Genomic DNA, 26,254 nt, shown 5'->3' on the forward strand with positions numbered 1-26,254 from the left:
ACTTTGACCAATGTCTGCCACGAGGTACCAATCTGATGAAACAATCATGCCTCCCTGCTCGTTCTCTACCACATGCATGCACTAGCCCACACTCAAAGCGTGAGCTGAGGTTCACTTCTGGACCAACGGCACTTGTGCATGTAAGTGAGGGGCGCGGTTTTTGAAGGAGCACAGAGGGCAGGGGGTGGGTGTAGATGGCGCACTGAGGGAATGCTACTTTCAAAATCATGCTAATTTTAGAAAATTACCAATCCTGCCTTTAATTGCAAGGTTACCCTGAATGGTTGTTTGATTCAGATGTGATAAGTTTTTTTTTTTTTTTTTTTTTTTTATCAAAAAGGGTGCTCAGAGAAATATCTGTACTGTACTGTAATGTATTGTATATAATAAAGGGTAACTTTGTTTGTAAAATTCCTATTTCCCCCTTTTTTTCAGGCCCATCACATCAATAGCTGAGAATGTTGTTCTGGTTGAGAAGGAGAAACCTGCCCCCCCTCATCATCATCTTCATCATCATCATCATCATCATCAGCAGCAGCAGCAGCATCAGCAGCACACACAACAACAGCCACAACAACAACAACAACAACAGCCACATCAACAACAGCAACAACACTACCCATCTATTCACCCCAGCATTAAGAGCCCGTCTCTGTCTGAAGAGATGAGAAAACGCCAACAGCAACAACCGCCCCCCCTCAAGATGAACACAGTCCTCCCCCCAGACTTGTCCAAATCCAGAATGAGCCCCAACTCTCACCCAGCTCAGCTTGACTCTCTGAAACAGAAACTCCCCCACCCTAACAACTCACAATGCCATCTCTACCCCAACACAAACCCATCTGACCTCCACAAAGCTAAGCCCCACCCGGGCCTGCTAGACATCTCAAAACCGAAACCCAACACCTCCCCAGAGGTGTCGAAGCATAAAATACCGAGGTATTCTGACACATCACCACCTCCGTCAGGAAGTTTAGTAGAATCTCTCCGGTCTGGTTTCAAACCAGTGTCGATGCGGTCGGAGTCTGGGAGCAGCAGCACTAAAAGCCCGTTAATCATTGATAAGAACGAGACCTTCACTGTTTACAGGGACCCAGCACTGGTCCGCTCAGATGCAGAAAACTCTGCCTCTGCCAACCATGTTGCAGCCTACCTTCATCCCCACCTGCACACCATCCACTCCCCCTCCCCTCACTCCCCCTGCCTGACCTCTGCATCCCATCCCCATGCTGCCTCCCACCTCCTTGCCCCTCCTCACACCTCTGCCCTACCTCACCCACACCTGTTACCGCCCGGAGTGCTCCAAGCCATGCCTCCTCCTGGAGCATCTCTCCTCGGGGGCCATCCTCGGCTCGACTCCCCTAGTGGCCTTGGTCACCTCGCCCTGCCTCACCCTGCAGCCGCACACCAGCAGCAGTTCATACAGGTCTGACTCTAGCTACATAAACTGCATCTTAGCCCTTACTAATGTAGACTGTTGTGTAAATTCAGGGTCAAGGTGGGGGGGGGACACAGATAGAGATTAGAGTTTTTATGTTTCCAGAATGTGAATATTTGCTTTGATTCTAATAAAAATCTGATGATAATGATACCTTTTTCAATACCATGTTAACAAAAAAGGTCCTAGACACCCAATCATTTTTATCAACAAAAATTACAAGCTCAATCCTTCATGCTGTTTAAGTTGCACAAAAACGTTGGCAACATTTGAACACAGGCTGGAGCTGGGGAGGAGTGAGCGAGGGTTTCCTTGACTCCGCTCCTGACTCTATTGATAATTCCAATAACCAAGATTGTAACGTTTAAATATATGATGTATCTGTAAGTATTAAGGTATCAAACATTTTGACAACCTTAATAGAGAGCAGCAGAATGTAAATTATACCAGAAAATTAACTAAAAATGTATCTTTGTTTTCAGAGTCAAGGCCACCCTCCACCCTCTCTTCTTGCACAGGCTCACAGTGGGGCAGCAGGTCTCGGACTGTATCCCATCCTCTGGCAGTACCCCAATGGGACGCCTACCTCCTACCCCCCTGGACTAAACCTGCCCCCCACAGCGAAGTGGGTCCATCCTGAAAATCCTGTAAACGTCAACTCTGAGGCGTCCCTCAGGAGGGTAGGTGTACAAATACACAGCTGAATTTTGGTGTGTGTGTGCTCATATGTTGGAGAGATTGTTTCTGTGTTTCAGAGTAAGCTGAATATTTTGTATTGGAACATGGATTATCATGGAGGATGGTTGAGGGAAAGTGGATGTTGGCAGGCAGGGACAAGATGTAGAAGACCCATGCATGATGAAGAATGATGCATGAGACCAGTTACATGTCTCAAGCTGTTTTCTCACATCGACTCCTGATCATTATCCACATGTTTAATTCAGTCATGTACCTCACAGCGTGATGTTTTCCCTGTCGGACAGGAGGAGAGAGATTTCTCAGGAGGCAAGTCTTGAGCTGCAGTATTTATGTTTACAAGAAATCCAAGATGGCGTGGCAAGCCAAAATGACAGTTTTTGCTTTAATATCATCGCTATGCGTACATATTCACAGAATCAATGAATAAGTGGAAACATGTTATCAAAGGTACAACAAACAGTCCCTCATTATAACCTTCATTACAGGGAAGAAGCTGTTGTGCCAAGTTGTGGCTTGAATTAAGTTTACCGTTTGTTATATTGTTTTTTTGTATTAAATGTTTTTCTGTGATTCCCGCTCTTCTGACCTTATTAACAGTATAACTCTGTTTGTGCAGAACACGCCCAGTCCATGGCTGCACCAGACTGCTGGTGGTGCTGGTGACAGTCTTGGTTTGCTGAGCCATGTTCCTGTTCGGCCTGCCAGTGCTGACCCCCACCGCCCCCCTGTCAAGATGAACCCACATGCAAGCCCTCCACTTTCAAAAGCCAACATGGACATTCATAAAGAGTGAGTAGATAGATCATTAACTAGAGATGCAAATGAATTACCTTTGAGCTTAACAATACTTCTATTGAGTAACATTATATCTTGAGTCAAGTCATGGTGCACAAACATACAACCATTTTCTAATAACTTTTCTGAATTGATGAATCCCCAGCCAACAGTTTTTAAACTTAAAAATTCTGGTGGCTAGTTGCTCGCAACGATGTCTGAACATTTGAACAGGTCTAAAGTTTGGCTTCATTCTACCAAAGCAAGAAGCAACATTCTTTTTATCCATAAGCTTGCTTGCAAAGGGTGGAAGAGGAACCTCAACCTTTAGGCCAAGCAAATCAATACTGTGAATGAATTTTAATCCAAATGTAGCAAGAAAAAACTCAAACATCTCTCGATGCTTCTGCAGGACAGTCATCCTCCTTCTCAGGTCAAGTCAACCAGGATAAAGGCGGGTTAGCTAAATAATTAGGGTGACCAGAAGTTACATTATGATATGTTCAAGGTCTGGTCAGTAAAATGACTATTAGGTAAAAGTTAAATAAACCGTCATCATAATGTGTTCAAATGTAACGTAAAGGGAAAAAAATGTTATGGGCCAGAAACTGAAATAAATATACATTTATTTTGAAATTCCATTCAATTAAAAGTAGATACAGATGGAATTATGTTTAACTTCAGCTGAGTTTATTGGTATGTTTTATTCTGTTCAGAAACCGTTACTTGTTAAGCAATAAAAGAAATACCAGTTGTATAACTTCAAATGTATTTTCTTTGTGTCTTTCCACCAAATAACAGAAGCCTGTTAGGCGTCACAGCTCAGCTGAAATCATTGATACAATAGGAATACAAAGCCTTTTTTGTTTTTAAAGAGCACAGAATCAATTGTGTTCATTCTGGCATATTTACATTGATGTGTATTGCTGATATGTGGGTGAATGTGCCCTGGCCTTATTCAGTAACTAAAATACCTTTGAACATCATGCCCATCTCCTTTTCAAAGCCAGATGTATTTAGAAAGGCAGCAGCAGGTCAGTGAGATAAAGTGGCACTAATCCAATATGAGAGCAATCTAGACAGAATGCCTCTCATTCTGCAGCTTGTACTCTACTTATGTAACCACCAGCCATCATGAAGACACCACTTAATACACCCCCCCCCCCCACATCCCCCGCTCAACACACACAGACACACACACACACACACACACACACACACACACACACACACATTTACAAGGCATCACAGAGGCATCCCTTTTCTCTCCTCAGCCTGTTTACATCATTTAAAGGCAGGAAAACCATGATACCCTGCAGACAGCCTGAAACTTTGTGTTATCTCAGTGAAGTTTAAATATGTTGTCTTTTATATAAATGTTGCCTAAATGTAGCCACAACTCACTCACATCCTTTTGTTTTGTATTACCTTCGTTCTATTATAATATAAAGATTTCTTATTTGCTGGATAATAGAGGCCTTTTATAAAAATGACTTCTGTGTAGAGTGCTAAAAGTTTAAACTGGTAGAAAGATTTTTAGACGTTCTGCTGGATTTTGTTTGACCCTGAAAATTTCAGTTTGAATTATTTAGGAAAAGTTGCAAGAAAAGAATGACCAATCAAGACTGGAAGCCTCGTGAAATGCAATAATGTGTTACGTTTTTTTGCCTTGTCTGTGTGCAGAGATGTGGATAAGAAAGGCTTTGTGGACCCGATCAGGACTTTGACGTTGGCCCAGCTGAAGCAGGAGCAGACAGACAGGAGTCGAACCCCCACAGGGAAAGATGTCCACCTACACCGCCACTACCTAGACCCCCACTGCAAGGCTCGCCTTTCTAATGCACAGGTAATCCACTACACCCAGTTGTTCACTGCTTAATACCTATACTGGCTGACAGTACTCCAAACTGGAGGAGGACTAATAACCTGACAAATGTAGCATGAGGGCTGCTGTCTGAATATGTCCTTATCCGTCTTTGCATTGTGTCTCCCAGGATGCAGTGCAGGCAGCAGAGCGAGCCAGTAAATACAAAGAGGAGAATCGACAAATCCTGAAAGAGAGCATCGAGGTCGCTCCCTTCACCGCTAAGATCCAGCGCTCCAGTGATTCTGTAATAGACAGAGACAGAGAGAGAAGCAGAGATCCGGCCTTCCCAGTCCGGATACCAGCCCTTGCCTCCCCAGGCCCCAAAGCTGGCCATGCCCATCCCCATGTCATCCAGTCAGAAAAGAGCAACTACTTTACCACACTCTCCAACAGTGTAGTGAATGAGCCTCCAAGACTTTACCCCTCCAAGGAGCTCAGCTCTTACTATGAGAAACACTCTGCGGGAGCTCCAGGGGTTCTGACCAGTGTGGGGAACACTGTGCCCAGCCAGGGGGCTCTGACGCTGGGAAGCTACAGCTCCAAGGGCTCCCTGTCTAAGCCCCCTCCCTTAATCAAACACCATCCAGAGGGAGGGGAGGGTTTAGCTGGGAAGATCACAGAGCAGCTGAGCCAGCAGGTGACTCTAGTCCAGCAGCAGCAGCATCAGCACCACACAGGTATGGAAAGGATAGAGCGTCGCAGCCCTGCCATCTCTCCTTCCTCCTCTGCATCCTCAGCCTACTCCTCAGCCCCACACCACAATCATCATCATCATCATCACCACCACCAACAGCAGCAGCAGCAGCATCAGCAGCAGCATCAGCAGCATCAGCAGCATCAGCAGCATCAGCAGCAGCAGCAGCTCCAGCTCAGGGCAATGCCATCCCTTCACCGAGCCCCTGTCTTCCATCCACCCACCCAGCATGCCCTGGAACGCAAAGAGGCCGCAGACAGAGAGAGGGAGCGGGAGAAGGAGCGGGAACGAGAGAGGGAGAGAGCAGGTTATGGTGGACGTCTGTCTCCCCCCACCCTTACACCTATCCAGCCTGTTAGCTTAGCAGCATCTGGTAACAAAACATCAGCAGAGCAACAGAAGCCCCCCACGCTGCTGCCTGAACTCAGGGACATCAAAAGTCATGGAAATATTGCGGCTGTCACCTCTGTGGCCTCAGTTATCAGCGGGGATGTTTCAACAGATGGGTGGAGAGGTGGAGAGATGATTCAGGAAAGAGGGGGCTCATTCTCTGGAGAGAAAGGTGCATCGAGGGTCAAGCCCCAGTCAGCAATGGCATCAGTCATTGTGCGTCCAATGACATCTATGAAGTACGACAGTCCTATTGGTGCTAACAAATCTGGTGCTATGATCCATAAGGAGCTCCCCCAGGGGAGGTTCTACCAAGCCAAGCTTCAGGGAGAAGGTTCCAGACTATTGGACAGTATGAGAGATTTTGGAGCTGGCAGGGTTATCCAACCCAACTCAAACCTGGATGACATGTGTCTCCAGTATAAAAAGACTTCTATGTGTGGTGTGCTGGGAAATATGGGAACTATGGGAACTGGTACATTAAACTCTGTGTGCAGGACTGCCATTTCAGGTGCTTCAGCTTTCGGCATGCAGATTAAAAGTGGGGCATCCATCCCTGAGCTGGGCTACTCCGTGTCACCTCGGGTAGACATTTCAACACATAAAAGTGTTATTGGTGGATGGGTGCTAAACCACTCAGGACAAGGAGAGCTCCAGGAGGGGTTAGGCTCACGCACCACATCTCCAGGGGGGTCACTGCCTCCCCCTAGTCCAGCAGGGACACCTCAGCCCAGTCCAAGCCTCACCCCAACACCTAGCTCCGTTTCTGGCTCCAGTCAGCCTTACTCCTCCTCTTTTGTTCACCTTAAGAAGCACAAAGCTGCCTTGGCTGCAGCCCAATCCAGGAGCAACCTATCTACTGCTCCTACATCCATTACAACTGCAAACTGCTCCTTAATTGTCGATTCAATTGACAAACCCCCCACTCACAGCTCACCTCCTCCGCCCTCCTCCAGCCAAGCCTCGTGCTCCTCGATTGACAGTGGTAGCTGCAGCTCAGCAAGCGGGAGCACAACACCAGGCAAGTCCAGTCCCCTGCCTAACGGCCACACCTTTGGATCATCGTCCACAAGCAGCGGACAGCCCAGTAACTATCATAAGCTAAAGAAAGCTTGGTTGACCCGGCACTCAGAAGAGGATAAGAACACCACTGCTACAACAAGCTCCACCAGTTCTAAAGCAGAGAAACTGCCCAGCACCACAAGCACCAGCACAACCACCACCACCACCGCCATGTCGGACATGATCAAACCCTGTACAGTCAACCTCAGCGCCTCCACCTCCAGTGAGGTGGAGATGAATAAAGACAGCATAAGCAAAGCTGAGAGAGAGAGGCAGCCCGAGGAGAAGTCAGGAGGAGCAGCAGCAGCAGGAGGGGAGGAAAGGAAAACAGCTCCTTCATTGAGGCGAGGGAACAAACGGACATACGAGTCCGGTTCAGAGAGCGGTGGAGATGACTCTGACGGAAGTGAGAGCAAAATGGAGGGCAGAGCCAAGCGGCAGCCTAAACCCACCTACAAGAAGAAACAGAACGATATGGCTAGGAAGAAAGGAGACAATGATAAGGAGGATGAAGAAGTGAAGCCAAATGGCATCTTCAGATCAGCCAGAGAGAAGACTAAACTCAAACTGGCCAGCAGCAGTAAGTCTGTCTATAGACTATTATTGATGCGTTGACATTTATTCTTAATTGTTTCTCTGGCACTGAGATTGAACAAAACTCTTTGAAATGCCTCTTCCCTCTTTGCTTAGTGGCTCTTAGCTCTGAGTTCTCAAGTCTTATAGAACATACATTTTTCCAAGCAGCTCATAATTGTATAGATTTTTTTACAAACGTTTAACTGCTCACTGTTGTTTCTATCATACAAAAAGGAGGCAATAGTGTAGGAAAAAATTCTTGGACATATTTTCAATAGTGGATGAGTTCACATTTGGTTATCAAGTGACACAGTGCATGACACATTTGCATATGGTGTGACTCTAAACAGATAGATAAAAAAGTCTAAAATATCCCCAAGTTTTAACAGCTGCGGCCTGTGTAGGATTCCTTTTTTGGCTGCTGATTTTAACAAGACTGTAACAGAATCATAATGTTGGTTCCATATAACTCAGAAAAAGTAATTTAAAAGTGCCTTCATGATGTTACTTCGTTTGGCTAAAGTTAGCCTTTGGTCCCCTCTGCAGGTTGACGTCCACATACCTGTGGTAAATGTAGTTTTGCATTGCTTCAATTGATATGCCACTTAACCTGACACAGCAAACATACATTCTTATCTCAATCTTCTAATTCAAAAAACCACACAACTGGGCTGCTCCTACGAGATCTGATTGTGCTTGTTTACATTCAGGCAGTAGAGCCATAGGAGAAGGCCTGTTAGCCAGTCTATGGGTGAAGTATCAGCTTGTGGCAGATGGTTGCATTACACACTTGGAGAGCAGAATTTCACCTGCATTAAGGACCAACATATAAAGTGATTTATCATTTGTTTAACCAACGACTAATGGTGGTGATAAGCCAGGTCCATGACAATAAACTGTTTAGCGGGCTAGTCTTGCAGTTTAAAAAATCCAGATGGGAATTTTAAGCTCTAAACAGGGTTACCATGGTTGTGAATATTCTAGAAAAGTTCTGAAATAAGACATAACTGTCTCTTAGACAGGGAGATTGTTTTGAATATGCATAGTTTTGGCTATTGTCTAAAGGTGTTAAAAATATCTTAACATAATCCTTGCATTACTCCCATCCTTATTGACTCCCTGGTTACAAGAAATGCTGTACTTTCTCATATCAAGTTTGAGGTACTGAACTTCTTACTAATTGTCACCTCACCCTCAGACGGGATCCCCCGCTCTGTCCTGAAGGACTGGAGGAAGGTGAAGAAGCTGAAGCAGACGGGGGAGTCCTTCCTTCAGGATGACTCGTGTGCTGAAATTGGGCCCAATCTGCAGAAGTGTCGTGAGTGTAGGGTGATCCGCAGCAGGAAGGGCGAGGAGCCGGCGCATTCCCCAGTCTTCTGTCGCTTCTATTATTTCAGACGGTAAAATTCTGATAAACTTCTTTTCTTTCCCATATCCTAACATTTTCCATTGATCTGATGGTGTTCTGTACTTCTGTATATGACATTTCCTCATTTCATTGACCCATACAAAGCTGCTTTTCTTTCCTTATTGCCATTAAAGGTCTAACAATATTGGCATGATGCATTGTCTTACACTTACCCGCACTGCGTTTTTATGTAAAGAGAGCAACCTCTTGTTTAGGGGTTAGAAGCAGGTTAGAACAGAGTTACACAGATGGCGTGAGGACAGCAGAGAGGAAAGACGTTTTTTTATTCATCACATCCTGCCCCAGCTACAACACATAGATTATTTATCATATGGCTGGTGCAGAGTGTACTGCCTCTGTGTTCTCTCTCTCTCTCACATATTTATTGTAAATGCACATTGAACACACGCACACACTCACACACACTCAAGTTGGATAAGCAGCAGCTGCAGTCTGGGGTCTAACAGGGTAAATCTGTCAAAGAGGATTTTCTGCTCTATAATCTTTTCCTCACTGCAGAACTGCTACTGCTGCAATCTCCCCTGCCTCCCCCCTCCCCATCTCTGGATCTCTACTTATAATTGCTTCTCTCTCTCTCTTTCACCTCATCTCACCTCCTCACTGTCTGGCCCACTAGACTGCTATTTCGTAAACATCCACCTCGGCTGGCAGGGTTTTTTGAGGACACGGTAGACGTGCTGCTTTCACAGAGATGACTCACTCAGTGCTTTAGATATTAAAGTGTAAGCACTGCTTAGGAGTATAGAGATTTATCAGCATAAAGAGGATGCTAGTGTGTATTCAGCTTCATTCTGTGAAAGTGCAACAGCAGTATCATCATCAACATCATCAGCCTTGATTTATACTGAAGAGATCATTCAGGGGTAGTCCTTGTTTACAATGATAACCAACCATTTACAGAGTCAATTTAAAGATAATCAACGACGCATTGAAAGAGGCAAAAGACAGATGGATAAAGGACACTAAAATCGACAGCCCTAATAAAGTTAAGATAATTTAAACGGAATTATAAAGTACAAGAGGGTAAGCAAAAGCCTTAAATGTACCTAAACAAGTAACATAAACATATGATCTATTATAGTTCCAATAACTAATTTAGAGAAATTTTTAGCTCATCAGAGAAGGTACTCTCCCAGCACCATGGCGGTCTGAATACAGACAGAAAAAAGAGTCCCCATGGTGTGTAGTTCTCTACAATTCTACAATTCTAGTAGTCCTCAAGGAACTCCCTGGTGTATAGATCCTCTTAAAAATGTCCCCAGAACTGTTTGGTCTGAAAACACCTATAGAGTGTATAAAACATGGACATAGTGATGTCACCCATTTTATTTTATTGTATTTAGTTTATTTAACAGGGATACAGGCAGTGAACATTGCTTCATATATTAAATACAAAGTAGAAGCCATTCATTCAGTTTATCTCGCTGTGGCTCATTTGCACCCCCTGTCCCTGGCTGGGTTTCTGAAGGGGAATTTTTAAACCCAACGATGGTGGTCGCCATATTGAAAATGATTCCTCGAACTAAGTTTGGATAACAGGCAAAGAGGTGAAGCTGAGGCGGGCCTTAAGCCTCCTGACAAACAATTACAATGTGCCTGATTGTAGTCATATCCGTCACACCCCTAACTATGCATCACTCTTGTCCTTCATGAAATCAAAACAGAAGAATTGTATTTTAAAAATTCCATCCCCTGCACAGTCTGCGCTCACAAAGACATGAACTTTTCAGACCAAAAGCATTTTTGAACCATTTCTGCTGTAAAATTGTCTTTTAAAGCCAGCCTCAAGTGGACACTTCAGTCACTGCAGTCTTTTTGCACTGCTGCATTGTCTTAATAAATAAGAAGTTTAAATAAATAAATAACACTTACCTGTATGTTAGTTACAAATACAGGTCGAGATGTTTACAATGACTTCAAGTGAATTTTGTTTGAGTCTTTTTCCAGGAGTCAGGTGCAATAAATTGATACATAATTCATACATCCATTTCATTGTCATAATAACAATGCAAATAAAATATAAAAGAAGAGGATGACAAGACAACCCTGCAAACCTGGAGTTTTCATAGCCCTAACCCTAACCCTAACCCTCATCTGTTAGTTTGTGTTTGTTTGACTTTCCGATTTTGAAAATAAATATTTGTGTTAAATACAATAATGTGGCAGCAGTAGACCAGAAACTCCAGTGGTATGTGAAATTGCAGTTTTTCAGTCAAAGTCGTCTGGTGGCTTTGAAGAGAGTAATGTAACAGCTCTGTTGTGATGCTCGGGTGTCGTTTCGTGCACAGCCCTTTCCACCATGACTTACCAGTACAAGATAATCCTTTTATAGTCGAACATCTCCAGTTGCTGTGCGTGGCCCTTGTTACAGTTATCTACTTCTCTTAGACTGACTGGACAAAATGCATGCTAACTATTTGTTTCTCTTCTTCCAGGCTTTCTTTCAGTAAAAATGGAGTCATCCGGATGGATGGCTTCTCCACTCCAGACCAGTTTGATGATGAAGCCCTTTCCCTGTGGATCCCTGGGGGGGTTGATGAGGGCCACCTTGACCAAACCACAGCCAAGTACATCCTCAGCTTCATAGGAGACAAGTTCTGTCAGATGGTTGTGACTGAGAACAATGCAGCCACCTGGATCAAAAAGGATGGTAAGGTTGTCTTGCTAAGTGGCAGATATTTTAAATTAAATAACACTAGATGTTGTTTTAATTAAAAAACGGTTTGTGTCTTCCAGCCAAACTGGCCTGGAAGCGAGCAGTGAGAGGGGTAAGGGAGATGTGTGACGCCTGCGAGGCAACGCTTTTTAACATCCACTGGGTCTGTCAGAAGTGTGGCTTTGTTGTCTGCTTGGACTGCTACAAGGCCAAGGAGAGGAGGAGCTCCAAAGGTCAGTTGTGTGTTTGTCTGGACAGTTGAGAGCTGAATGAAAAGGCCAGATAAGCAGTCTATAAAGGGAGTTCAACATGCAGTCATGTCACAGCGGGGGCAGATTAAAGGAAGCCTCAAAGGTCAAACAGAGCATCAAGAAAACATCAAGTAGTGCTCCCTTCGATAGAGCGTCCTATTTTCATTTTATTAAAGGCTTTATATGTGGTTTTTTGATCCAGCAGATGTCGCCCTTGAGCACCAACATGAAACCAAAACAACTTGCGGTGCATTGTTGTGTTAGCATGCTAATGCTAGTGATCTTTATTATGCTCGTATCTTCTCACTGCATGTAAATTTACCTGAAATGACCGTGATCTAGAAACACAGTTAAGCAGTGAGTAGTGAGTTATTCTTCTTTTCTCTAGTCCCTCAATCAAACAACTTTTATACACGAGGGGAGGAGTCAGCCGGCCGTCCCGGCGATGTAAACAAAGTGAAGATAGGACTCGGAAAACTCAAAGCATCACAGACAGTGGGACTCGGGTGTCACACTCATTGTAGACAGTCATGACTCACAGAGTTATTTTCAGAGGATATATTTGAATTCTGCTACATTTAAGTGTGAAAAAGCGCATATTAAGCCCTTTAAGTGTATCTGAATGCCTTAGGTTCGATGTTTTTGTTTTCTTGTAACAAATACAAGTCAAACATTAGACATTTTAAATTTGATTCGATTTTGACCAATTACTGCTGCTGATCTGGAACTCTTTTACTGACATGTAGAATGAAAACATGAGGTTATTACAGTGTTTAACAAAATAACCACCTCCTGCAGAGGTTTGTCCAAATAAACTGCATTTTCATGTGCATAGATACAAGTGCACACAATAGAACAATCATTAACAAAAACAGCATTAAACAGAAGTTTCCTAACTAAAACAAATAATAAAATAGCCTAGAACTGTTCAGTTTGTTTCACATCTCTGCATGCTCGTACAGTTTTTGACTTGTGTGAATTGTTTCTGCTTTTAGTTTGAAATCTTTGTTTCTTACACTGAACTTCTCTCTCATTTTTTTTTATTATCAGATAAAGAACTGTACGCCTGGCTGAAGTGTGTGAAAGGCCAACCCCATGATCACAAACACCTGATGCCAACACAGATCATACCTGGCACAGGTACAGTACCCACTGTTTTCTCTGAATCCACCTGTTGAAACATCACTTGAACATGTATACAGTAGACTGCTGAATGGTTTATGGTTGTTATAATCTCAGAATTTGAACTTGATACTTGTTACAAAGATACTTGTTTCATTACCATGGCAACAACAACAGAAGTCCTATACACTCATTATTGTGTAATGTCTTGTTTTTAAAAACCAAATATTGCAGGCAGAATCACTGCACACTGACTAAATTTCACAAATACGTTGGAATCATTTTGATACTGAAACATTTCAAACACATTTCTGCAATTTCTTCGCTTGTGGCAGCTTTTGGTGTAAAATATGACTGAAGATCTGCAGTTTTTAAACCCTTGGATACTATCAATCATTAAATTATTGAGAAGGTGTCTTTAACATGTGATATTGAGAAGAAGTATTGAATGCTTTGACAACCATATTTTGGCTGACTTTGTTTGATTTGATGTTTGTGAAATGAAGTAGCCAAAACAACAAATACAACAAAAACACTTTTCATTGGTTTTCTGTCGTTTGGTTATAATACCCCTTTCTGGCAATATTGTGTTGAATTTAAAGACAGATCCTTATTTTATTTTATTTTTATCTTCTTTCTATAAAATGTTGCATGCCTTTCCTGTTTCAGTGCTGACGGAGTTGGTTTCCTCCATGCACTCTCTGAGAGAAAAACACAAAATCAAATCCCACTGTCCCTGCACCAACAAACAAAACATCCTCAGCAAACTGCCAGTCACCAACGGAGTCTCACAGGTACTGTTGACTCATCTTGATGCTGAATGTTTTTTTTTTTTTGCTTTTGATTATTACCTCAAACGATGATTTGAATTCTCTGTAAACGGAAGTTTAGACAATTTATGTAGATTTTTTTAAGAGACAAGATTAAGCATAGAAGAGTTATTGAAACAATAAGTATAATGACTGAAAGGTTGAACTCATTTGCCACCTGGTCAATTAATTCACACAACAAACAATATGGACAGCACAATCACAGTACACAACAAGTCAATAAATAACAGACACAGCCATTAATCAGAGCCAAAACTAAAAGTGTTCATTAACATATCGGACTGCTGCTGGAACAAATGACCTCCTGAGTCGTTCAGTTGAACACTGAGGCATCACTAGTCGCTCACTGAAGGAGCTTAGGAGTCCTCTAAAAACACTGTGCAAAGGATTGCCTTCAAAGATCAGAACTGTTTTTAGTTTGGTCCTCGTTCTCTTATCAGAGGTAACTTCAAGTGAGTCAGGAGCAATGCCGATCACACAGCCAGACTTTTTTTAAAAGCTTATTGATCAAAACTATGGGACAATATCTGTTTGTGTTCTTGTTAATATTATGAATAAGAAGTCTTTATGTCGTACACAACAGCTACAGTCCTCATAACGACTCATGCTATTGAGATATGCAGCTGTAAACGGAAACACAAACCTACTGTGTGCTGCTGTTAGGCTCTAGTCTTAGTGACTCGTTAGGGTGAGTTTTTTGTATCATTTATTTGTGCTTTTACATCAGAAAACAAAGAATAATAATAATGAGAGTTACTTTATTTGTAAAGCACCTTTAAAAACAAGGGTTTATAATGTGCCCGGACATGCAAGAAAATGCAATAGAACCCAAACAACAAAAGAAGAAGAACCAATAAAACCAAAATCCAAACATCATGAACCCAAACATCTTAAGAACCCAACTTGAACCTGACTCCTCCCTCTTCCAGGTTCTGCAGAACGTCCTGAATCACAGTAACAAGCTGTCTCTGGTGAAAAGTGAGCCGGGCTCTCAGCAGAACTCTGACCAAGGAGGAACCAAGGCCGAGACCAACGGGGGAGGTGGAGGGGGGAGCAGTCCAGGCAGCGACCCAGCAAGCTCTCCTGTCACCCCACCAGAGTCCCAGTCCCCTCTGCACTTCCTGGCTGACCTGGCGGAGCAGAAATCCAGGGAAGAAAAGAAAGGTGAGCGGAAGTTCTGTTGTTAAGTTTAGAATCAATACAGTCATAACTATTAGTCAATGCTACTTGTATGAGTTCTTCTAAATCTTTATGTTCCCTTAGGGAGGTATTTTGTATATTATTTACCTCAATGAAATATCAGAAAGTTGACCTACATTAACCTCCTTGCCCTCCTTTTTCCTGCTTTTCTTTTTTTGTCAGAAAACAAAGAGTCAGTGATCCTGGGTAAAACGGTGAAGCAGGACAAGGAGGGGGACAGCCTGGAGGTCCTGCAGCAGTGTAAAACCACCTCACTCGTGGTTAATAGCTCTGAGCAGGGCTCCACACTCCGAGATCTGCTCACCACCACAGCAGGGAAGCTGAAGCTGGGCTCTACTGATGCAGGGATCGCCTTTGCACCAGTCTACACATCTGCTTCACAGGTAAGCACACTGACATGATGATTGCTGCACCTTTGTTTTTGTTTTTTGGTAAAAATGTTCCCAACTCAGCATGCTGGAGATCAAGGATAAACAACATACAAAGGGAGCAGAAACATGACATCTGTTGAACTATCATCTTTGTCAGTTTACTGTACTGCTGAGCTCTTTTTTTCAAAATCAGGTTTTTCAAAACAGTATTTTTCTCTTCCTATTCTTTCAACAGACTGGAAAAGTAGGGCGCACCATGCCCAACATCCTTGATGACATCATTGCTTCAGTAGTCGAGAATAAAATCCCTGCCAGTCGCCAGAACATCACTAAACTGTCAATGAAGCAGGAGGTCATCAAGCAGGAGGTTATCAAGCAGGAGGTCATCAAGCAGGAGGTCATCAAGCAGGAGCCTGTCACCCAGGTCGGCAACAACAACATCAGCCCTGTCCCTGTCAGCACCGAGGATGTCAAACCAGACAGGAAGAAGTCAGCGCCTCTTACCACTCCGGCCCAAGAAGAATCTACCTATCAGTATCCAGATATCCCCCACTGCTGGTTAAACAACAGACGGTTACTGTGGCTCAAAGATCACCGCAATCAGAACAACTGGAAGCTGTTCAGAGAGTGCTGGAAACACGGACAGGTACCCAGCAGCTTTCATAATAAAACAACTAAAACTTGGAGTATTGTAATGATAATGAACATACAAAATTAAAAGCTTTAATTGAACAATCTGCTTTCAGAACTTCCTGATGCCTGAAAGTAAATTAACAAACGGTATACAGTGACGCCGTGTAAAATAACCACAACATTCTTATTGCTTTTGTGTTTGTTCAGCCTGTGTTGGTGTCAGGGATCCATAAGAGACTCAATGCCACTCTGTGGAAAGCTGACTCCTTCAACCAGGAGTTTGCGGACCACCAGGGGGACCTCCTGAACTGCAAAGACCAGGTGCTGTCCAACTCTGGGATCAAAGAGTTCTGGGATGGATTTGAGGACATCACCAGTGAGTTTCACTGTTTCTGTTTGATTCATCAGAAAGCTGCCTTACACATTATGTCAGTATGAACGAAATGTTGATCCAGTCTAACTGAAGTCTTCCTACCTTTTCAGAACGGCCCAAGTCCAAGGATGGAGAGCCGATGGTCTACAGACTGAAGGACTGGCCTTCTGGAGAAGAGTTCATGGCCCTCATGCCCTCAAGGTTTGACCACAGACCTCTTATTCCTCCTCTTTTGTTCCTTCTCAAGCTTCAAAACTGAAAAATGCAAAAGCAAACATCTGATAACCTAAACATGCTTAATCGAGTTCAGGAGATGAAAAACTGTTTGTAAGCTAAAAGAGGTGTGTTTGCAGATATGATGACTTGATGAAGAACCTGCCCCTGCCTGAGTACTCTGATCCAGAGGGGAACTTAAACCTGGCCTCCCACCTACCATCTTTCTTTGTCAGGCCAGATCTGGGGCCAAGACTGTGCTGTGCCTACGGTAGGTGACGATTCAACCTCAATTCTCATTCTCACGTACAGGAGTCAGGAGATCAATGAGGAGAATTTGATAAGACAAAGGCTTCCTATGCCACCTTTAGAGCAGATTTTCACAACAAAATAAATGCTCTCTTTGGACACACCTCCTTCATCCCTCAGCTCCCCCCAACACACTTCCCCTGCCCCTCCCATCCTTACTCACCAGTTTTTGAGATGGAACGAGCAGATACAGCAGATAATCTGATAAATATATGGAAACAAGATTCTGCGATCATTTTTTAGTCACAAGATAAATCTTAAAGTTTATTTGATTGTGTTTTTTTTTAATTTATTTTTTTAAGGAAAATCTTTTCTTCAGTTTGGAAAGTCTGTTTATTCTCCTTCAGTTGTACTTGTGTCTCTAGAGAGAGTGGGCGGGGCCGTCTCTCTTCCACTGCGTGGTGACAGGGCTGACAGTTGGAGGGGTTAAGCAAAAAAACAAACATGTATGAGGGGGGGTCTCCCTAAACAAGACATGGCATTAATAGAGCAACACAGAAGTCCCCTATACAGCGCTTCAGTGTGAATATTTTCCCTTTATATCAATGCTATGTGTAGTTCAACGGAATCACAATATCAAAAAAAGTGCGGAGAAGAAGATGCTGGAGAACAGTGACAGCTAAATGTTGGCATGGAAAATAACATTTGGCATTGAAAACACACCTGAAATGAAATAAAGAAAGATTGGCATTGAAACACTTGTATTGTAAAAATGTGTATTGGCACTGAAACAGATATTGGCGCTGAAAAATGTTTCAATGAAGAGCAATATTTCATTTTATTTTGATAGCTTTTGCATTCTTGTGTGTTTTTCAGTGACTCTCTTCTGATGTTTTCTCCATGGCTTTTTTGTTTCAATGACAGATTTTTTACGTTGTGTGCGGTTTTCGGTTTCAGTTCTCTGTCACCTTTCTGGCGTGGAGGGGAGGGTTTGAGGGGAGGGGGCAATGAGAGCGTGATTTACATGTAATCTGCATATTGACGAGAACTGACCCTGAACCAGCCTTCCGCTCTGATATCTACAGCATGAAGAGACACTCTGACGACAATGGCTTCTATGAGTTCACCTGGAGCTCCCAAACCACAGGTGTCAGGTGAGTCCCTTTCTCTCTGCTGTTGTCTCTTCACATAGAACTGAAAGGGGTTAAAGTTTACTTGTGGCTGCAGAAAAAAGTGGTCACCACAGGGCTGGGGGCTTAACTAGCGTCGGCCACAGGTTAGATGGCTATGCCTATAAACTAACATTAGCGCTTGTTCCAGTGGACCTCCGGTAAACCACCGAGCATAATGTACATTCTCGTTTCTATGTGAAGAGACAACAGCAGAGAGAAAGGGACTCACCTCTGACACCTGTGGTTTGGGAGCTCCAGGTGAACTCGTAGAAGCAATTGCTGTTTGCATTCATGCTGGAGGTATCAGAGCGGACGGCGGGTTCAGAGCATAGACAGAGTTGGCTCTCGTCGATATGCAGATTATATGTAAATCACGCTCTCATTGTCCCCTCCCCTCAAACCCTCCCCTCCACGCCAGAAAGGTGACAGAGAACTGAAACCGAAAACCGCACACAATGTAAAAAATCTGTCATCGTAAAAAAAAAATCTGTCATTGAAAAAAATCTGTCATGGAGAAAACATCAGAAGAGAGTCACTGAAAAACACACAAGAATGCAAAAGCTATCAAAATAAAATAAAATATTTTTTAATGCATGTTTTTTGCTCTTCATTGAAACTTTTTTCAGCGCCAATATCTGTTTCAGTGCCAATACACATTTTTACAATACAAGTGTTTCAATGCCAATCTTTCTTTATTTCAGTTCAGGTGTGTTTTCAATGCTAAATGTTATTTTCATGTTATGTACATTTAGCTGTCACTGTCCTGGCTCCATAGAGAACAGAACACAAAATGCAGCCGTTTAATCACGTGTAACGTCACCACCCCCTGTAACTGGCTCAAGGTGAATTCTCCTGATTTTATCCTGCTGAGTTCTCACATCAGCTCACTTTTACTTTATGCAGAGGAAATACTAGAAGGCAGGCAGGAGAAACTCTGGATAAAGTCTGAGCGAAAAATGTTTACACGTGCAGCTCACCCTGAAAATATCAGGAATTTGAAATCTCTATTAGAAACCATTTTAAATGTAAATGATTTAATACAATTGATTTCAATTTAAATTGTCATTTTCTATGAACCTAACTTTAACTATCACTTTTACTACCAGTCATTTAGAGTTATTTTTACAAGATAAGCAAAAAGTCTGTGTGCTGAGAGTGTGAATACAAACTCAACCTTAGAAGAAGGAACACGATACTCCACTGCTTGAACAACCATTGGAGAACTTCATGTTTAACAATTGATTTTTAAGTTCCTTCACTCATTTGGTGATATCAAAACGGGTATCAATATCGTTTGAGATTAATTGTATCATATCAAAGTTTCAAATTCTGGTATCCTCACAACCCTAGAAGATTTAGCCCCAACCTGCCCTTCTCATGAATGAGTGTTTCTCTCTCTGCAGGTGTAGCTGCGTCCCAGGACCAAGACTTTGGGACTGCCAACCTTCATGTGGAAGTCTCAGATGTGGTCTCCGTTCTGGTCTATGTAGGAGTAGCAAAAGGCAACGGAGTCCTGTCCAAAACTGGTAAGGCTCAAAATGATCAGTGAAAACCTTTAACATGAAGGTATTTATTACTGATGAGTGTGTAAAGAAGAAAATCATTTGATGGGGAATAAGGAATAGATGGGAGGGGAATGGGTTTAGAGCAAGGTGTCACACCTCATCACCTTTTTTTTATGAACAAACAAAGTCAGAGAAGCCCTGTTTTTAATTCTAGGAACATGCAGATTCTGCTTTAACAGTGCAGCTAAATCCTGTCGTCCGCACTCGTATCTGGACAAAAGAGTCTGTGTCCCTGAATTAAATATACCAGGACTGTGTGGTTACTTATCTTTAGTCTTACCACCTCTTATAAAAAATATGAAAAGATCTGAAAAAAGGAGCAGTACCAAGTTTAGTCATTTATTTAGATTTGATTAGATTAGATTTAGATTTTTGATTTGATGTTAACTTTAACTTTGTTATTTTCCTGAAGCAAATACGCTCTACAGCAGGCATCAAGAGACAACATCAGAAATATTAATACAAACATATTCCACAGCTCAAGTGAAAACAGGTTAATCCATCCACACTGAGCAAGAGGCTGACATGGTTCAGAAAAATTAAGCTAGTTACTTTCATGTTTTTGTAGTTTGTGATTAGAAACTAAAGATGTTGGATTATTAGGAAATGAAGCAGGCATCGTATTGATTTATGACTTTCTTGAAGAGTGAAAATGTTTACAGATTATGATCATTAGGTGGAAAATTCTAAGATTGAAAATGGAAGTTAATTCAAACTTGAAAACCTGTGTGTGTGTTTGAAGGAGTGTTGAAGCGTCTGGAGGAGGAAGATCTGGACGAGGGAGTTCGGAGGCGGCTGAAAGACTCCAGTGAGACACCGGGGGCGCTGTGGCACATCTACCTCAACAGAGACATCGACAAAGTGCGAGAGTTCCTGCACAAGGTTAGCACTCTGATGAGCCATCCCAAGAACTTGAAAGATGGTGAAATCAGTGCAAATATTAAAGCCGCTCTCTTCTTTTCAACTTTCCAAACACCACCTCAGGCCTGTAAGGAGCAGGGATTGGATGTTTCCTCTGAACAGGACCCAATCAGAGAGCATGGCTTGTACCTCAGCAGGAAGCAGCGTCAGCGGCTGCTCGATGAACAAGGAGTTCAGGGCTGGACTGTGGTTCAGTTCCTGGGAGACTCTGTACTGATACCAGCAGGGGCAATGCACCAGGTGTGTACAACATCCCTGCACACCGCACACTAACCATGAAGCACTGTGTTTGTCCTAGATGACACATTCACTTCAGATTTCACTAAGTCCATACTGATTGTTTCTTACATTTTTGGTCTACTTTGGTCTATGTGATTCTGCTCGATATTGTAATGAAAGGTTGTAAAAAATGTTTGATACTTCAAGATGTTTACCAGGTCTTGGGTATCACATCACAGAGATGTGAGAGGTTTGTGTATCATGACTCTTTGAAACAGACAGAGGTTACAGATAGTATCATATCAAAGTTGTATTGACCGTACTGTAATGTTTGCAAACCCTTTAGATGTTGTTGATTGGTGTCAGTGTCATGTACATGTGAGCTCACCCTCCGTTTGTGTCCAGTTGTTGTCTTGAGTTTCGGGGTGTGCTCACATCCTCTCTGCGTTTTGTCTCACAGGTCCAGAACCTCCACAGCTGTGTTCAGGTCATCAACGACTTTGTGTCTCCTGAGCACGTGGCCAACTCCTTCCACCTGACCCAGGAGCTCCGACCCAACAAAGAGGAGGTCAACTATGAAGATAAACTTCAGGTGATGAACCACAGAGAGTTTGAATATATTCAAAATAAGCATTAAGAATGAAAACAGATATAACATGAGAGCATAAATAAAGTGAGCTTGTCTCAGAATATAAGATAACTTAAAAAGTAAACGAATAGCAGTTTCAGTAAAATGTGTTGTATAAGAGACACTTTAATACCAACATTTCATACAAAAAGTAGGCGGAGTCTTATTTAGCAGTGGCAACTGATGCACAAGTAAAAAAAATCTTAAGACGTGCGGCATCATGATCACAAGTGCAGCCGCCACCATCATTCATTGTGTGTACTGTGAGTGGCTGCTTCTCTGTGCTGAACATGATGGGCTAGATACCGACACGGACCAGGTGGGCGTCGCCACCTTTTACCAGCTTTCCTCCCTCATTTGGTCATTTAGTGCATTTAAAAGAACAAGTTGTATTCTGTTACGCAAATAAGGCTTGTGGGATGCTGATTTGATTGAAAACACTCTGAATTAAAGTGACCAGGGGAGGTGGGCAGAGTGACTCTCGGTCTGAACTTCACACTATAAATGTTAATGAAGAGTAAGAACTCGGCTACTGTACTGGTACTAATAAGGACGCAAACTCCACATGGTGAATACAGACAGTAATACAAAGAGCTACACAGCTGCAGAGAAGCGGTACATTGTGGACTTGTGAAGAGGTGAAGAGTTAAATCCATTTTCCCTTTGGGAGACTCTGAACAACAGTCTGTGTCTTACATACCAGTGCAACTTGTATTCTGGATTTTACCTTGACAAAAGAATGATGGGATTGTAAGGACAAAGTGTCAGAGTGAGTCATCGTCTGAGATGTTCTCTGAACATTATGTCCCTCTGTTTTGAATTCACTCCACACACATTCATTCTACCACAGACGGGGACTGTGAAAGGTGTATGAGTCACCATCTGTGTGTGTGTCGGCACCCTGGCTGTGTTCTCACTGACAGGCTGCAGGGTAGAAAAACACTAGAGCATTAAAAAGGCTGAAATGCTTTCCTTTGACACATTGCAGTTCCGCAACAGCAGGGTAATGAAGCCCTGCGGTCATTACAACAACAAACAAATGGTGTCCCAGTCTGTGACATCACATTTTGTTGTGACGCTGCAGAAGCATGATATGTAAAGACACAGCTAAAGCTCCACTTACACACACACTTACACACACTTAGACATTCACACACACACACACACACACACACACACACACAGCGCTGTTCTCCCCTGCTGGCTCCACTGTCCTTCAGTGATCCCTTCTCGCCCCGGTTACGCCTCTCTTACTACATCTGATGCCGGCACATAGGTGGACATCTTGGTCCCACTGTTATGACAACTGTTATCATCATGGCATTGTTGTGTTCTAGCCTGCAAAATGTACAAACATCAGCAACACAGAAGGACACATGCCGTTTGATAGGGTTTTATGATTCCATAGAAAAGGCAAGGAGTAATTCTGGGCTTCGTCACAGGCTTCGTCTTCGGCTGATACCTGTAGTGAGATGGTTTTGTAACAAGAGCAGCTGTGTAAACTCTCTCTCTCTCTCTCTTTCTCCTCCTCAGGTGAAGAACATCCTGTTCCACTGTGTGAAGGAAGCGGTGAACTCCCTGAAGAGCTCAGAGGAAGATGACGAGGAAGAGAACTCATGACGCCACCTCGGTCTCCTTTGTGCCTTCCAGAGAGGGACACGCCTCCCATCAGCACCTCGCTCGCCCCGCGCCCCCCTCATCCTCACCAGGAGGACTGTGTCATGGGGACTTCGCGTTGTGAGCTAACCAGGTGGCATCCAGTGAGGCACGCCCGCCTGTATCACCTCCCTTAACCTTCAGTGCCAAGAGGAGACAAAATCTTAAACCTGAGGGTCTGCTGGGCTGACAGGGATTAAACCTGGACCACCACCGACACCTCATCTTTGTGTTTCATGGACTCACAACACAAAGGGGACACTACGCTGCAGTCAAAGTGCAATAGAGGCCTCCTCTGAAACCGGACTCTTTGTAGGTGTGACTGAAGGTGCATCCTGCTCCATCCTCCAGTTTCCATGGAGACGGTCGTCTAAGCTAGTATTCACCGGTTTGATGGAGACGCTGTAATCAGCTGTGGATTATAAAGGCCAGGAGGTTTCATCCCTGTCTGCAACAGCAGCAGCCCATTTGGACGGGACAATTTCGCCAATCACGACAGCATCACCAGCAGCAAGCAAGCAGCATCAGGACCCCAACTGTCATCTCTGCTGTTTTAAAAAAAATGAAGAAGAAAAAAAAAAAAGATGTGAGGGGGAAAAAATGCAAAAGAGAATCTCTCAGATGTTCAAGTCAGCGGGCATCGAGCTCCGCTGCTCCCTCGTTTGTCGTTCCTTCTGTAACCTGTCAGTTCTCGTCCTTTCGTTCTACTTCTATCTGTTGCTGTTTTGTTCTTAATTTTCTTTTCATACCGATGTTGTTTTTATTTCCTCTGTGAAGATGTATTTATTTTATAACTCTATGTTGTGCGATGTTATTGAAACAAAAAAGCATTAATGTAAATGTGACATGTACAGTTTCCGTTGTTTTCTTTTGCTATGTGATTTTCAGTTGTAATACGGCTCTACTGTGATGGAGGACACACACATGCACACACACACACACACACGCACACGCACACGCACACACACACATGCGCACACACACACACACACACACACACACACACACACACACACACAATGCCTGTATCTTTGGGAAATGTTGATGCTCTACAGTCCTCATGCCATAACATTTTTTTAATGAACTGCCAAACTATTGTAAAGACTGTAAAGTTGTATTATGTAAAGAAAGATCAAAAACGCTTCTACTCCTCAGCATTTTATGACAAAAAAAGTATTTGCTGTAAAATTAATACATTTAGAAAAAAAGATGTAATTTATTTAAGAAAGAATGAATTGTCTTGTTTTTGTTTTGTTAAGATTTACTATGGTGAACTTTTGAAGTTAAAAGATGAAATAATGAAAAAGTTTACTATAATGTGTAAATATATACATATATACATTCACTGAGGTATTTTTTTAAAACATGGCTTGCTTCAATTTCAAATTTTAAAGTGCAAGTGTTACATGCTTTGTACATTGAAGTTCAAAAGGGTTTTACATTTTCCATTAAAATGGATTTATCAAACATTTGGTGTTGGGTATTTAATCATAATTATAATAACTTTATTTGTATAGCACTTAAAAACAAAGGTTTACAAAGTGCTTTGATAAGTGCAGAAGCAAACACAACAAAGCATAAGAACACAAACAACAAAAGAACAAAGCAACCCACCTAAGAGACATCCAACACACAACAAGAATACCCCAACAAAAACCAGAGCAAGGTCAGAACCCGAACATGATCAGAGTCCAGGCACCACAAGAAGGGGACTTAGGGTGAGACCAAGAGGAATGTCAGCTCATGGAGAAGTGCTCGAACTACAAACACATAAAAATGTTGGTTTTGAAACAAAGAAATCTATTTCCTGTTCTGCAAAAAAAAACAACCCGGCATCTTCGTTTTGAGTTTTAAGTGAATAAAAAAAAGAGAACACAACACAAAATTCTTCCCCATCACAATCATAGTCACTTACAGTAAATGGTAAATGGACTTGAGTTTGTGTATTTATTTTCTAGTCTTCTGACTACTCAAAGCTCTTTTACTCAGCCGGTCACACCTACACATTCACACACTGATGGTAGAGGCTGCTGTGTAGTGAGTCCATCAGAAGAAACTAATCCCATTCATAGACATTCATACACCACCGACGAAGCAGCAGGAGCAATTCGGGGTTAAGTGCCTTGCCCAAGGTCACATCGGACGAGTAGCTGCAGACTCTACCAACTGAGCCACAGCCGCCCAGTTCAGTAAAAACTTGATGAGTTTTTGAGTATTGAGTCAGAATAAACAGGGGCAGTAAGGACTTTGTTTTTTATATAAACTGAGGAAAGATCATCAATCCATGGAGCAATAATACATTACTAATATCTACAGAGAATCTTTGTTCTGATGGAAAGTAAATATGAAAAATGACCACCAGGTGGTGCTCATGTTCCTTCATTGGAAACCTGATCTATAGCTTTGTTCAAACTTGAGAGACCCCTCTCTCTTTTTCCTTATATCAGCTGCTCTGCTTGTACTGAAGACTTTCTCTCCCCTTATCTTTTGATTAACAACCAGAACACCTTAATGTACTTCTCTGGGCGAGAGGAAGGATGTTCAGAAAACATCAAACAAAGAGCGACATAACATCACCCAACAGCAATGTGATAGACGGATGGAGAGCATGCTGTCGTTACAAATATCTAAGGGACATGTGTGAATAATAACTCTGATGGCTTTTAGGAGCAGGCTGTCCTGAAATCCTTTTGGAAATCTTCAAGGAGCAAAGAATAGACAAATATAAATGTTTGATTGTGGACCAATATGGTTGAAAACAGAAAGTAATGATTACTTTTGTATTTTCTTAAGCTGATTTCCTCAAACTCCAACCCTTACTCTAACCGTGAAGTCAATCTTTATTCAGGGTTAAATGAATTAATATAATTTCAGTCATTCATCCATTCAATGTTAATTTAATCTAGAGAAATCATTGGGGGCGGGCATGTCCTCATTTTCTATGACAAGGAGACCACAAACAAAACAGAACAAACTCAAACACACTAAGAAACGAACAGAAATTAAATAAATAACTGACCTTACCGCTATATATCAAACACATCACTGATCTGTGACAGAGCTGCTGTGAAGTCACTGCTTTGACATGCAGTAGTCAGACCTCACCACAAGAGGGAGCTGTGATATAGAAATTCTTCCTGTGAGTTCAGTTGATTGTAAAACTCAGTGTCAGAGGGAAATGCCAAATCAGAGTTCAATTATTTAACTCCAGATAATCATTTATATTGAATAAGGATAAATGAATTAATTTATAACTCAGACATCTG

At 42.6% G+C, this 26,254-nt stretch overlaps 1 protein-coding gene across 2 annotated transcripts in view; it reads left to right on the forward strand.

The window, feature by feature from the left end:
- Positions 1-24,455, forward strand: part of jmjd1cb (jumonji domain containing 1Cb) — a 117,842-nt gene extending 93,387 nt beyond the window's left edge. For both annotated transcript variants that reach the window (XM_020640574.3, XM_020640583.3), the window contains 21 exons: positions 436-1,426; positions 1,921-2,118; positions 2,754-2,926; positions 4,595-4,757; positions 4,906-7,504; positions 8,699-8,900; positions 11,365-11,579; positions 11,666-11,818; positions 12,887-12,976; positions 13,628-13,752; positions 14,718-14,952; positions 15,151-15,371; positions 15,595-16,005; positions 16,200-16,368; positions 16,476-16,566; positions 16,719-16,849; positions 19,403-19,525; positions 20,307-20,446; positions 20,549-20,725; positions 21,165-21,296; positions 22,866-24,455. In XM_020640574.3, coding sequence (XP_020496230.2) covers positions 436-1,426; positions 1,921-2,118; positions 2,754-2,926; positions 4,595-4,757; positions 4,906-7,504; positions 8,699-8,900; positions 11,365-11,579; positions 11,666-11,818; positions 12,887-12,976; positions 13,628-13,752; positions 14,718-14,952; positions 15,151-15,371; positions 15,595-16,005; positions 16,200-16,368; positions 16,476-16,566; positions 16,719-16,849; positions 19,403-19,525; positions 20,307-20,446; positions 20,549-20,725; positions 21,165-21,296; positions 22,866-22,952 — 6,826 coding nt within the window. In that variant the 3' untranslated portion in view covers positions 22,953-24,455. The remainder of the gene's footprint in view (positions 1-435; positions 1,427-1,920; positions 2,119-2,753; positions 2,927-4,594; positions 4,758-4,905; positions 7,505-8,698; positions 8,901-11,364; positions 11,580-11,665; positions 11,819-12,886; positions 12,977-13,627; positions 13,753-14,717; positions 14,953-15,150; positions 15,372-15,594; positions 16,006-16,199; positions 16,369-16,475; positions 16,567-16,718; positions 16,850-19,402; positions 19,526-20,306; positions 20,447-20,548; positions 20,726-21,164; positions 21,297-22,865) is intronic.
- The last annotated feature ends 1,799 nt before the right edge of the window (positions 24,456-26,254 follow it).

Source organism: Labrus bergylta, chromosome 21 (genome assembly GCF_963930695.1).
Source record: "Labrus bergylta chromosome 21, fLabBer1.1, whole genome shotgun sequence".
Taxonomy (NCBI): Eukaryota; Metazoa; Chordata; class Actinopteri; order Labriformes; family Labridae; genus Labrus; species Labrus bergylta.